Raw genomic sequence first — 12,681 nt, 5'->3', positions numbered from 1 at the left:
GAGGACAGATTGGACAGACTGGGAAGGTTTTCCTGATGAAGGGCTCTTGCCCGAAACATTGATTTTCCTGCTGTTCGGATGCTGCCTGACCTGCTGTGCTTTTCCAGCACCGCTCTGATCTAAACTCTGGTTTCCAGCACCTGCAGTCCTCACCTTTGCCTGGGAGTGATTTCCGTGGAGCAGAGGAGACTGAATGGGCGATATGATTGATGTATAAAATAATGAAGAACACAGACAGGATAGGCAGGAAGGAGCTTTCCCCCTTGGTAGAGGGACCATTAAGCAGGGAACACAGATTTAGAGGCCAGGAGGTTTATAGGGGGTGTGTGCAAAACATTTTCATTCAGAGGGTGTTGGGAATCTCGAACTTACTCTCTAAAGGCAGAAACCCTCCTAACATTTAAGAACTATTGAGATGTACACCAAGGCATGTAAGGCTGTTGTCAAGAGCTGGAGGTTATGATTAGAATAAATAGATGGTTGCTTTTGACTGGTGCAGAATGACCTCTTTCTGAGCTGCAGACCTGATAACTTTAAATGGTGAAATGGTGTGTATGGTTTTCTGGTCTAAGTGAACGATTGCTGAATACGAACTGTAAAGCATTAACATTATCAATAGTGAAACAACAGATAATTGTACAGATGCATTTGCCAGCCTTAGGAAAATAAGTAGCACTGATTATCAGAATAATTATAAGTTGGAACCTTAAATGGTAGAATAATTAGCTGTTGTAAGTCAATTACTTGAAAATTACCATCAGAACATAGGAACAGACATAGCCAGCTCAAATCAGTAAAAACTCAAATCATAAATTCAGACTTGTGTTTTAAATGAATGAGATATTAGCTGCACTTAACTTCCTGGTGTATTGGCTTCTGTCAACTGATAGATCTTTTTAATGCAAAATCGTTATTCTGTCTCAGTATAAGAAAGTGGAATTCATAATAATGTTCCCAATGAAAGAAAAGGCTGTAATTCAAATAAACATGGTCTGGAGTTTCTGTTCAATTACACTTTTTCGAGCACAGAGCCCCCAGTATTGGCATAACTTGTACACAAACTTGCTAAATTCTAAATGCAAATTGCGTTCATCATAAGATCTCAAGCAATACAGTACTATTCTTCAATGACTCATTCCCTGTCTATAATTTGGAGTCTTCAAAAATATTTGTGTATGCATTTTTGTAAGGCTTTGCCTATAAATGGATATATGTAAAGTATTATTGCTGCACAAAACATACAGTCACTTGAACAGAGTACTTTGAGCATTTTGAGGTAATAGGAAATCATTCTAAATATGTCAAAACATTGGGATGTGCCTTTGACTAAATTATGCCAAATTCACAACAAATTTACTGAGCAAATTGCGTTCCCCAGTTCTTTGCCTTTAGTTAATGCATTTAAAATTGGTTTTGTTTCACTTACAAATCGCACCTGGCCCTGAGGTGAATTAAAAATTAGGAGTTACCCATAGTTGTGTTACTTTGTGAGCCTTTTAGAAGGTCCCAAATTGTTTTTTTTTCCCCCTATTTGTTCAGAAGATTAAGCATTGCCGGCAATATCCCCTTCCCCCATTGCCTCTTGAGGAGGCTGTTGTAAATGGACTTCATGGAGGCTGCAATCCATATGGTGCAGATACAACCGGACTGCTGTTAGGAAGGAGTTTCCAGGCATTGGACACAGTAACGTTGACCAAGTGGCAATATTAATACTGGAAAATTTAAACAGAGGATCATGAAGTTTGTTTTGAAATGTTTCAAAAAAAGCTCGCAAAGACTCTGAGTACTGCACCCCCAAGCAAACTAATGGTGGTTTTGTGTATTTTCAAAGCTGCTCACAGCTGGTTTATTAGCGTAATCATTTAAAAATAATTCTTTTCTGTGAAATGTCCATTTTGAGCTGTATTAATAAAATCTTATAAAATTACCATTCTGATATATATCAAGAAATATTTTTAAAGCTTTTTTTTTCAAATTTTGTTTTAAAGTACTCTTCAGTTGTGCTGGTTCAGGGCATTCAATGAAATGCAATTGCAAGTGTGAAGAAGTTTGTAGGATTTTCTGAAATGGATGCTATTTGTGCTGGAATCAACAATTATACACAAGGCACAAAACTCTACCCATTAAGCTGCATGTTTTTTTTCTCATATACTAATTTGGCTTGAAGCCAGTTCTATCATTTGAAATGTGAGGGTTTATTGAAAGTCACCAATTTACCGTACATTCTCACAATCAATCTCGTTTTTGGTTATTGTATTTTTATGTGTGAAATGAAAAAGGAAATATTTTTATGACAAATTTATGCAAAGAATAAGTAAAATCAATTGAGTCGAATACATTTCTCTGTTGTATATCCTTCAAATGATAGTCCATCTGTACATCCCAGGAGATTTCATGTATTCCATTGACGCCTGAACAATTTTGCTTCATTAGTCTTAAAAGTGAGTCAGTCTGAGAAACTCCTGAGGAAGTGACATCATCTCCAGATGGACTGTTTGCAAGATAAAAATTCAGAATGTGAACCAGATTGTAAATCCAGCTGAGAACTGTCAGATTGCTTTAAAAACGTCCTTCCTTCATGTTACTAGCTGAGAGTGGAAAATGACTCTCATGCTTTTTGAAGATGATGCTATTTTCCTAAATGTTGGAAGAGTGGAGGCAAGCCAAAGACAGGAAGGTCCTGAAATAGATGTGTCAAGTATTTAATTTACAAATTTCAGTCATCACCACAAGACACGCTGAGCTGTATGAGCTTCAAATTATCCTCATGTATTCGTAATATATTTTATGTCAATGCAGATCAAACTATTCTCAATTCAAAATTATGTCTTCGATCATGTCGAAATATTATATTTTTCCAGTAAATTTGTTGTGAATTTGGCATAATTTAGTCAAAGGTACATCCCAATGTTTTGACATATTTAGAATGCTTTCCTATTACCTCAAAATGCACAAAGTACTCTGTTCAAGTGGCTGTGTGTTTTGTGCAGCAATAATACTTTACGTAGATCCATTTATAGGCAAAGCCTTACAAAAATGCACACACAAATATTTTTGAAGACTCCGAATTATAGGCAGGGAATGAGTCATTGAAAAATAGTACTGTATCGCTTGAGATCTTATGATAAATGTCCCATACTGGCAGATGTCCTCAGACAATTCAGCCTTCATCTGTTAATATGGGCAGCTTTAAGTTAGGAAATTGGGATAAGTGCATAACAGATGGTTGATCCATTATCACCTGTTTTATGTGATCATCGAAAGTTAATGTTAAATATTTGGTCACCTCGATATATGAATGTGAATAACTGCACGAGAGAAGCTACAGAATAAATGTATGTGATTTACCCAAATTGGAGATTTTCTATTATGAGGAAAGATTAAAATCCCTCAGAGTGAAGGTTGAGGAAGACCTAATTGAACTGTCTAAAATTGCAAAAGTTCTGGATATAATAGAAAGACCTGATTCTTCCTGATTGAAGGCACCATACCATGAGACGTAGATTCAGGGAAAGAGATAAGTGGTTGAAAGGAAAATTGGGTATTATTTTCAGTGATGGAGTGTGGAGGTCTGGTACTCTCTGCCCAAAAGTATGGGGTAGGGATCTCGCATAAACATCTGACATTCTAACAAGAGTAGACTTGTAAAGACAGGAAGGATGTTGCTGACAACCAGGGAGTTCAGTACCAGGGGTCACCATCGAAGGACATAGGACTGAGATGAGGAGAAATTCCTTCACCCAGAGAGTGGTGAGCCTATGGAATTCTTTATCACAGAAAGCACTTGAGGCCAAAACATTGAATATTTTCAAGAAGCCATTAGGTATAGTTCTTAGGGCAAAAGGAATCGAGGGCTATGGGAGTGGAAGCAGGATCAGGGTACTGAAATTGGATGATCAGCCATGTTCGTATAGAATGACACATCAGGCTTGAAGGGCCAAATGCCCTACTCCTCCTATTTTCCCTGTTTCTGTGGTCAAGGCAGGAGCCCTCATGATGTTTGAAGAGATACTTGAACGTCCAGCTGAAGTGTCATAACCTACAAGGCTGTGAACCATGTGCTGGAAAGTAGGATTTGACCACATGGTTACTTATCACCCTGTGTTCACTGTGGATTGAGTGGACTCTCTGCAAATTTCATTGCATCTATAGTTATCCTCAGTCATTTCCAAGTTCCCTTCCATCAGAATTGCTTTTGCAGTAGCCCACAGCACAGGAAAGGAACCAGATGGGCTGTAGCTATTTTCGTTATAAATGTATGAGGTTACTTATGCATAAATGTAATCCTGCTTTTGATTACAACCGTGAACTAAAGGAACATTAAAATGGAAATCATTCCAATCCTGATCGAAACTACAAATTATACTTTTCTCAGTTCAGAGAAAACTGAATGAGCTGAATCTTTATGATCTGGCTTGATCATCCATAATCATTTAAAGAATAAAATGTGTGGATGAAACAAGGCTAAGAAAGTAAGCGGTTAAATTCCAATGTTGAATTAAAACATCAAAAATAATCTGTACCTGAGCAAGCACACCCATATAAGCTGAAACCAGAGAGACTTCTTGAGCTTCTGTCATCTCCATGATGATGTAGTGTGCTGGAGATAGTCCACCACCTGACTTTTTTGATTTATTACCCACCGTTTACAACATCTTATTTGATTTGATGAAGTGAGTTTTATTACTTTCCAGAATTTACTTTTTGTATTATTTAGCTCTAAATCCCAAACAAAGCATCACTGTAAGTAATGTAGACAATACATCCACCAGCTTTTCATCTCAGCAAACCCATTGGCTATTTTATAGTCCTCCCTTTCTTAGCTGTTAACCTATTTGACCTCAAATTTTTGTGGAGCAGATATCCTAAAACCTAAAGTATAAAAGAAAGCACATGAACGATGAACTAGATAGTTAAAGCAAAACTTAGAATGTTTTCTTATATCTTATCCACTCTTACAGCTACTGTTTAAAAACATACTCTTTCGAAACATGTGATATGTATTAACATTATTCATGTTCGCTTCTTGTCTGACACCTATTAACATAATGTTAATGCTGAATATTAATTTTATACTAGTCTATGATCAGAACCTTCCCCTCCTGGGAGATGGTGAGTGTCCCTGACCTGACCCTCCTCGCCATCTCACTAATTACGTTCTGGTTGAGAATATCCATTTAGAATTTCCTCAATCCACCACCAAGTAATGACCTGAAATGGACAAAAGTGAGGACTGCAGATGCTGAGATCAGAGTCAAGATCACAGCAGGTCAGGCAGCATCCGAGGAGCAGGAAAATTGACAATTCGGGCAGGAGCCCTTCATCAGAACCCTCATTCCTAATGAAGGGCTCCTGCCGAAATGTCGATTTTCCTACTCCCCAGATGCTGCCTGATCTGCTGCGCTTTTCCAGCACCACTCTAATCTTGGCAATGATCTGAAATAGTCGATCAAAGAACTCAATCTGCCATTCTCTGTTTACCCGCTTTCTTAGCAAGTGAGAAAAGAGGCAGCTTTCCCAAATCTGTAACCAGGGTAACCTAGCTGTGGGGGAAGCTGTGTGGGAAAGGGAGGACCGTCAATTGTCTGGCATCAGTGGGAAGTACTTGGGTGGACTCTAAAGTCATCCCTCCCCCCCCCTCACCCCGATGCCTCACACACACCCCTCTCCCTCTTGAAGCCACTGGCCAGGCCTGTGATAGGCTGAGATACTTGCTGAAGCTCACTTGTCAGCTCTTAATGAGCTGGTTCATTCGAGTTGCCTTAGCAATGAGAGTGGCGAGTCAGTTAGCATCTAACATGCCTGTCCTGACTCTTAGTCCCAAAAAAGATTTCAATGTGTTTCAGTTATAGCTGAAGCTGTAAGAACACATTGGATGTACAATGTTTTTGAGCAGTTTGTATCCATAACAGGGCGGCATGGTGGCTCAGTAGTTAGCACTGCAGCCTCACAGTGCCAGGGACCCAGGTTGGATTCCAGCCGTGGGCAACTGGCTATGTGGAGTTTGCACATTCTCTTCGTGTCTGTGTGGGTTTCCTCTGGGTGCTCCAGTTTCCTCCCACAGTCCAAAGATATGCAGATCAGGTGGATTGTCCTTGCTAAATTGCCCATAGTGTTTGGTGCCTTAGTCAGAGGGTCTGGGTGGGTTGCTCTTTGGCTGGTCAGTGTGGCCTTGTTGGGTCGAAGGGCCTGTTTCTACTACTGTAGGGAATCTAATCTAATAGCTGTCAAACATAAAAGATACATTCTGTATCCAAATGATCAGAATGTGTGTGTGATTTGTCTGCAATATGTACAACAACCCTTAGCCTCAAGTACACACACCACTACTGTAGACACTGATTTGGTCTAAGGAATTATGTGAGGAAATATTCATTGCCCCCAAAAGTGATGGATGGTAATGTGACCTTGTGTGATTTGACAGGAGTATTTTTTCCCAAATATATGTTTCTCATAAATTAATGGAACTTGAGTACTCCCAAACTTTCCCTCCTGAATAATTATTATTCAGGTTACAGGTTGTGAAAGTTAGGTCAATTTATGCATGTTTACATTGCATTCAAAGCTGGTACATAATAACTGCCTTATTTCAGCAACTGACAACATTTTAAGCATTCACAGTAATGATGACACACACAGCTATTTGGTAAACCAGAATTTGTCAAAATATGTACAGCATTTTTAATCATAACACTTATTTTTAGTTCTTCCAGAATAATGTGAGCAGCCAATATCCTTTGCAGAATATATTCGTATTGAGCTGAATATGAATAATATGGATCTCAGTTCCTTTTGAAGAACAATTTCTTCAGCAACATGTTTCTTAGGGTAGGGTTTTACTTTGTAATTAGAGCAAATGTAGTCGTAAACATGGGTGACAATTTGCCAGCTTGATGGTTCCATCCTGAACCTAGGGCATCTTCCAGGAGATGTGTGTGCATCAGGATTATACCATACTTTGCAAGTGGTGAGTAGCCGAATAAAGGTTTTAGAAATTCCTATTAAAGCCCATTGTGAGAGATGGAATTTTCTGGCTTCCCAAGCTTCCCAACTCATTGAGAACTTGACCAGTTGCCTCAGGGTGGCTGTCCAATGGTAGACTGATATTCAGTAGCTCCACTGAGACCCTGCCCACTAACCACCATGTGGAAAGTTTCCCTTTCCAAAATTGTGGTGTAGCTGTCGAATGTACTTTTTAATCTACAATACTGGTACCAAGTGGTCCTCCCATTGCTTTTCCAGGTTCATGAGCATACCTGCTATCTCGAACTGAAAGATCAACTTTCCCTCTGACCACTAATTGGGAAAATCACCATCGGAGACTAATCCCTACACATTGCAGGGTTGTGATCTCCATCTGCTCCTGAAGAATGAGTCCCAGTCAAAACCAAAAAATTCTACCTTTGGTTATCAGGGGAAACTACAAGCTCTTCCGTTGGACATACAGGAACATCTAACAGATGTTAGTAAATCATTTAAAGTTTAAAAATGAATGCTGTCCAGTCCTACTAGTAATATGCTTATGGCACAAAATGGGCAGGCTCATTTGCATAGTTCTTGTGATCCAGGTAGCATCATACAGAAGAAGACCTTCGGCCCATCAAGTCTATACTGCTGAGAGCACACTAAATCTATACTAGTCTCACTTCCAGCACGTGTAGGGAGCATACAAGTTGTGGGAGCAGAAAATTGTTTGGGTGTTTAAAGGGATGAACATAGAAATATAACAGCCTTTATAAAGGCATCTTCATTCACAAACAGTGCTTGCATAAACTGGAGAGGTGAGGGATTAATTGAAGATCACCAGGCATCAGAGATAAGGAAACCTTGAATGCAGACTTAAGACTGTGGTTGGCAGCTCCCTTTTCTGCTGTGCCAACTCTGAAATTCATACTGACAATAGGTGTCCTTACAGCCCATGGTGCTATTCTATTGTCTCATTTCTACAGGGCTTAGGCCACGTGAAGGCAATTCCCTTAATAGTTGTGATACAAGTTGTGTGATCTATATGCATGTTTTAATATGATTCATTGTGGATTTTTGAATTTTGAACAAATGGCGTATGGGCTTTCTGTTTCTGAAGGATTTTAGTGATTAACTGACAAGTATTCCTGTAGCATTAAACCTGCAACATTGCATGTTGTATTTCAGTAATTAAAACCAAAGAATTAAACAAAATATGACCTATCAAGTCAGATTTCAGTCTAGGATCTGACTTGACCAGTAATAACATCAGCTAGGATCATAACACTATTGCTGAGTAGGTTTAACAATAGTGGACTTGTACATGTTCAACTTTCCTTCCTGATGCTCACCTCTGTGCAGTACCCCATTAACAATGTCACATTACCTTTGTGCTCTTTCTGAAGAAATATCATATCTAACAATGAATTGAATCTTCGTAAAAATGCACGCTATTGTTTTTTTTGTCATTAATTACCTTGACAGCTAGAACCTCCCGCTGTACTAATTGCCCAAGTGAGATGCGTTCACATCTGTGATGTAGATATAGGTGTGCCAGTACCAGTGACTCTGTGCTAATTCATACCACACAAATAGGCCTGCTGTCCTTTAGTAGCTCTTCCTAGCCCCTCAGATAGTGGAATTCCAATTGGCAAGCCCATAATTGTGGGTATAGATGGTGCAGAGAAGCAAATTTAAAGAACAAAGACTCTGAAGAATGCAAGTACCTGGTGAGAAAAACATTTTAAAAACATAGAATCACGGGCCAGGTGACCTCAAACTGCTTCAAAAATCTTTCTCATCCATGCATTGCCATACTGCTCTTCCTCCCTCCAACTCTGAGAAATGTCTGGCATGTATCTGGGAGGGAAACGTGTTTGTCTGCATTTCCACCAAACTGTGTTTTCTGGACTAGAGTACAGGAATTGTACAGGGCTCAGCATTTTTGTTGCGTTGACTCTTTTGCTGCATTTCAATTATAAAATATTCCAGTAGAGATTCAATTGTTGTTATGCGATTGAAATGCACAATTAGACAATTTTGCAGACATAACCTTAGAGTTATTAAAAATGACAGTCAGCTTTACAAGGAGTAATGAAGTGTTGAGGATAGCCAACTGAAAGAAGGTTTAAAATGCAATTATTGATGGTTGGCAGTACGGTTGGTCACATTGATTGTAACTTATCAAATTTCACAATGGACTTTGATCATGCCAGGTAAATGATATAGGATTTCAGTAGTTTGGATTTACAAACACTTGCTTATGACTGCAGGGCAGCAAGTTCAAACTCCCAGGCTATTTGATGCTCAGCTCCGATTCCCTTCATGGTGATGAGTTGTTAGGCAGAATTATAGCAAAACATTTGCCTTGGGAGGAAGGCTGACACTTCTGTGCTATGTTACAGGCACAATTCTTTGCTATGAATCAATCAAGACGTATATGTGCAAATTTCCCAACTCTTTGTTAGAAAGAAATTCAGCAACCAGATCTCTGCATTGTATATTAGAGTTCTCAAACTGGATTTCCCAATTGGTTTCCTAGCAGATTGTGCATTGTACAAAGGTTCAGCAATGTAATTGCTAAATATCTGTCATTTTTGCCACTCAATTTATGTTAGAACAAAAATGAGCTGTAGAACAGAAGAATAAAGAGGTAAAAATGCTTTAGAAAGTAAATTTGAATTACCAAAAGCAATTAGATTTTACCTAATATTCAACTCCTGTATCTGAATACAGATTTTGCTTGGGTTCTATTCTGTTTGCCCCTTTGTTGTAGGCATTCCTTCCCTAAGGGACTCATAGCCATTTGTATGGTGTTGGTCCTAGACATTCAGCCCTCATGAATTTGTGGCTTTCCCAGCAAGTTTTAGATAGTACATTCAGAGCAATGAATTAACTTTATAAATAGGACACAGCACAATGTCGTGCAGAGATAATGTTACTGGACTCATAATCAGGACACTTAACTCATGCTTTAGCGACATGAAATTCCAAAGGAATTTCAACTCAATTAACTAATAAATCTGCACTTGAAAACTACTCTCAATGACTGTGATCATGAAACCGTAGGATTGTTTTAAAAACCCATTTGTCTCATCTTTCAGGGATGAACGATCAATCTGCCATTGATTGTCTGGTGTGACCCCTTAATTCCCTTACAAAATGGCCCAGCAAACTCCTCAATTGCAGGCAGCTCTCCACCATCTTCTGAAGGCCAATTAGGGATTGACAATAACAACGTATTATCCTATTGATGTTCATATCTGAAGAAGGAATTTAAAAAGATGTAGGCACATGTTACACATCACTAATATCTCAAGACTTAATATCTCAAGACATTAAATGTGGGGATGCATTGGTATTCCTGCGGAGAATTTCTAACCAATATATTACCTCTTTTTAACTACGCTTTAACTTATGTCGATTGTTCTGTATTGTGTGGTTTTGAGCTGCATACTATAAAAAGGACAGCCTGAATATTAGCTATTAAGATGCATTAATTTATTTTCTCCAATACTGCATTTTGCTTTTGAACTAATGAGTATTTTTATCTCAACAGAGTAAAAAGCAAGAGATTCCTCGTGAGGACCAGGGACCGACCATCAAAAACTTAGATTTCTGGCCCAAACTCATTACTTTGATGGTTTCTTGCATAGACGAGGATAAGACAGCCTATACCCCTGTCCTGAACCAGTAAGTAAAGTCAGAGTTTAAGTTGTGTTTCAGATATGCATTCAAATGCTAAACAGGAAACTGACTTGCAAGTGATATTAAACCTCAAAATTCTTGTTGGCAATGAAGTAGCAAAATGACATCAATGTCAAGGCTAAAGATTACAAATAATTTCACAGTAGTGCAATTTCATTTCTTCCATTTAGCATATACATTACAACTGCAACTGAATGAAAGCATGTCATAAAATTAATAACAGGGAATGGTTGCTGAACAGAATTACTCGGATTCCATTTGGTTGCTTTCTGAAATCAAAATTTTATTAGGGAGAATATTTATCAAATTTGCTGCTTGTTTCTAACTTCATTGTCCAGAGCAAACAGAGAAAAGCTTACACCTCCCCTGCCCAATGAGAGAATTCATGGATAAAATCAGATCAGTTCCATCATTTCTAACTTCTGCTAATCCTTCAAACAGACCACTAGCTACTTAGGAGTTGAATCATGACCTCTTTCCGCACCGTAGGGGTTCTATGATAACAAGTTATTGTAAGAAGCAGGATGTCATTAAATATACAAGAGCTGAGAGCTGATTGCACTCATTTAGTGCCAGAATCAGTTCAAAATCTTCAATCCCCTTTTCTGAAATGGAGTCCACACTAGTCACAAAAAAACCATAATTCATAAATGGGCAATTCTTGGCCATTAATTTGCAAATTTACTCAGGCAGTCAATATTGGTTCAGATCCAACGTTGGTGCAGTTGCCATTAAAATTACAACGACACTATTTAGACTCCAAATGAGAAAACTAAAATGAGGATTTTGGATGATTTTGCCACAAAGGTTTAATCTATCTTGTCTTGATAAATTAGCCTCATTAGAACATCTTTGTCACAGGTTGAGAGTTACACAGTACACAAGCCTTTCAGTAGGAAAGGAATGCTATAAACTGCAGTAAAGTGTAGTACTCTGAGGTGCTAAAGGTGTTTGTCATATTTGTGAATTAGGCTGACAATTATAATGGGAGAAAGTGAGGAGTGCAGATGCTGGAGGTCAGAGCTGAAAAACGTGTTGCTGGAAAAGCGCAGCAGGTCAGACAGCATCCAAGGAGCAGGAGAATCGACATTTCGGGCATAAGCCCTTCTTCAGGAATGAGGAAGGTGTGCAAACAGGCTAAGATAAAAGGTAGGGAGGAGAGACTTGGGGGAGGGGCATTGAGAATGCAATAGGTGGAAGGAGGTTAAGGTGAGGGTGATAGGCCAGAGAGGGGGTGGGGCGGAGAGGTCGGGAAGAAGATTGCAGGTCAAGAAGGCGGTGCTGAGTCCGATGGTTGGGACTGAGATAAGGTGGGGGGAGGGGAAATGAGGAAGCTGGAGAAATCTGCATTCATCCCTTGTTGTTTGAGGGTTCCTCGGCGGAAGATGAGGCGCTCTTCCTCCAAGTGTCGTGTTGCCATGGTCTGGCGATGGAGGAGGCGAAGGACCTGCATGTCCTTGGGGGAGTGGGACGGGGAGCTCCCTCAGACGTGGTTGACGATGCTCTCCACCGCATCTCCTCCACTTCCCGCTCCTCCACACTTGAACCCCGCCCCTCCAATCGCCACCAGGGCAGAACCCCACTGGTCCTCACCTACCACCCCACCAACCTCCAGATACATCGTATCATCCTTCGTCATTTCCGCCACCTCCAAACAGACCCCACCACCAAAGATATATTTCCCTCCCCTCCACTATCAGTGTTCCGGAAAGACCACTCCCTCCGCGACTCCCTCATCAGGTCCACACCCCCCACCAACCCAACCTCTACTCCCGGCACCTTCCCTGCAACCACAAGAAATGCAAAACTTGCACCCACACCTACTCCCTCACTTCCCTCCAAGGCCCCAAGGGATTCTTCCATATCCATCACAAATTCACCTGCACCTCCACACATATCATTTACTGCATCCACTGCACCCGATGTGGCCTCCTCTACATTGGGGAGACAGGCCGCAAACTTGCAGATTGTTTCAGAGAACACCTTTGGGAAACCCACACCAACCAACCC

General features: G+C 39.9%; 1 protein-coding gene across 4 annotated transcripts in view; it reads left to right on the top strand.

Annotated features, from left to right (window-relative positions):
* Window positions 1–12,681, top strand: part of LOC132834396 (protein unc-13 homolog A-like) — a 575,505-nt gene that overhangs the window by 382,706 nt on the left and 180,118 nt on the right. For all 4 annotated transcript variants that reach the window (XM_060853271.1, XM_060853270.1, XM_060853267.1 and 1 more), the window contains one exon: window positions 10,523–10,656. In XM_060853271.1, coding sequence (XP_060709254.1) covers window positions 10,523–10,656 — 134 coding nt within the window. The remainder of the gene's footprint in view (window positions 1–10,522; window positions 10,657–12,681) is intronic.

This window comes from Hemiscyllium ocellatum, chromosome 39 (assembly GCF_020745735.1).
Source record: "Hemiscyllium ocellatum isolate sHemOce1 chromosome 39, sHemOce1.pat.X.cur, whole genome shotgun sequence".
In the NCBI taxonomy this organism is placed as follows: domain Eukaryota; kingdom Metazoa; phylum Chordata; class Chondrichthyes; order Orectolobiformes; family Hemiscylliidae; genus Hemiscyllium; species Hemiscyllium ocellatum.
The sequence above is the reverse complement of the archived record's forward strand: the minus strand, read 5'-3'. Positions and strand labels throughout refer to the sequence as shown.